Source organism: Dendrobium catenatum, unplaced genomic scaffold (genome assembly GCF_001605985.2).
Source record: "Dendrobium catenatum unplaced genomic scaffold, ASM160598v2 original_scaffold_210120, whole genome shotgun sequence".
In the NCBI taxonomy this organism is placed as follows: domain Eukaryota; kingdom Viridiplantae; phylum Streptophyta; class Magnoliopsida; order Asparagales; family Orchidaceae; genus Dendrobium; species Dendrobium catenatum.
This window is the reverse complement of record NW_021528532.1, coordinates 1-1557: the sequence shown is the minus strand read 5'-3', so window position 1 is coordinate 1557 and position 1557 is coordinate 1. Positions and strand designations below refer to the sequence as shown.

The following is a 1557-nucleotide window of genomic DNA, read 5'->3' as shown; positions in this document are numbered from 1 at the left end:
AGTATAAAGTTTTTCTTAAGAAGGTACAATTGGCCGACTTTATAAATGTTATAAATTTAAGTAAATTTTTAAATAAATCGACTGCAATGAATACAAAAACAGAACTCTAATTTTTTAGAAAATTATTTTTTTTTCTAAATAAATACTATAGTATGATAAATTTTATTATACTTCACAAGCCCGAAAAAAATTTAAAAATAAACAATACATATATTTCATTCAATTAATTTTTGACGTCAAAAAATTATTTTGTATAAGATATTCAGTTTAGAGTCAAATTAATATTAAATAATTCAGGCTAAATAGAGTTCAACTATATTTTATATTATTTAGATTTTCATTATTAAAAGAATTGCATAAGAGATAATAAATACATTTATAAAGATGCATATACATTTCTATAAATAACTTTACTTTACTACAAAGTTATATTAAATTTTAGTCGGCAAACGTTCATATATTATTTCATGATAATTAATATGCAAATTCATAGTTTTTTAGTATATATATTGTAATTGCGAAGACAATAAGGTTAAAAATTTGATTCATTTCTATGCAAGAACAAAGGTATACATTCCTAAAGTAAACTTAGAACTTTACAGGAAGAGAGGAAGAAAGAACATGGTGAAGCCAGGGAAAGAAGATGAAACGGATTGTATTATTCCTGTATCTTGAATAGTTACAGAGAAAGGCCTAATAAAGACTTAGCTAATGGTAAGCTAGTAAATACAGATAAAGAACCTAAGGGTATTACTTTATATGCTAATAGCCTCCCTTAAATTAAGCATTCGGTGTCCGAATGGTTAATTTGTTCCGTAATTCAGATAACCGAGCGATCGAGAAGGGCCTCGTTAGGATGTTAGCTATTTGATCTTTGGAGGAGATGTGCTCGAGCTGGATGTTGCCGGAGCCAATTTGCTGACGAATAAAGTGATAGTCAATCTCGATATGCTTTGTTCTTGCATGAAACACCAGGTTTTTTGGCAATGGCCATAGCTGATGTGCTATCGCAGTGAATGATTGTCGGTGATGGCTGAGAGAGATTGAGTTCGGTGGCTAGTCGACAAAGCCATATCACGTCCGATGCGGCAGCGGAGAGATATCTGTACTCAGCTTCGGTGGAGAATTTAGCTACGGTCGCCTTATTTTTCACCGTCCAAGAAATAAGGTTGGGACCGAGGAAGGTGCAGAAACCCGAAACCGACTTTTGGTCGCTGGTGTCGGATGCCCAGTTCGCATCTGAATAAGTGCGTAGTTCCAGCGAGCCAGCGACGATAGGTAGTCCGAATGATAGGGTGCCTTTGATGTAGTGAAGAAGACGTTTGAGTGCCTTAAAGTCTTGTTCGGTTGGAGACTGCATATGTTGACAGATCCAGTTCGTTGCGAAGGCGATATCCAGTCTTGTGATGGGGAGGTATTGAAGTGATCCAGCGAGGCGACGACAGAGGGATGGATCCGGAAATGGTTGGGAGTTCGGTTCCTTCTGTTTCTTAGACGGCGTGACCGGGGTAGGAGCTGCTTTTGCAATCCTTGTAGCATGCGTCGTTAAGAATTTTC

General features: G+C 36.1%; 1 protein-coding gene across 1 annotated transcript; it reads right to left on the bottom strand.

The window, feature by feature from the left end:
- Positions 1 to 937: 937 nt before the first annotated feature.
- On the bottom strand, positions 938 to 1515 carry LOC110111935 (uncharacterized mitochondrial protein AtMg00810-like; the record flags this gene model as incomplete). Its single annotated transcript, XM_020844006.1, has 1 exon — positions 938 to 1515. A coding segment is annotated over one exon (578 nt), but the record flags the coding sequence as incomplete, so codon positions are not given.
- Between the last annotated feature and the right edge of the window lie 42 nt (positions 1516 to 1557).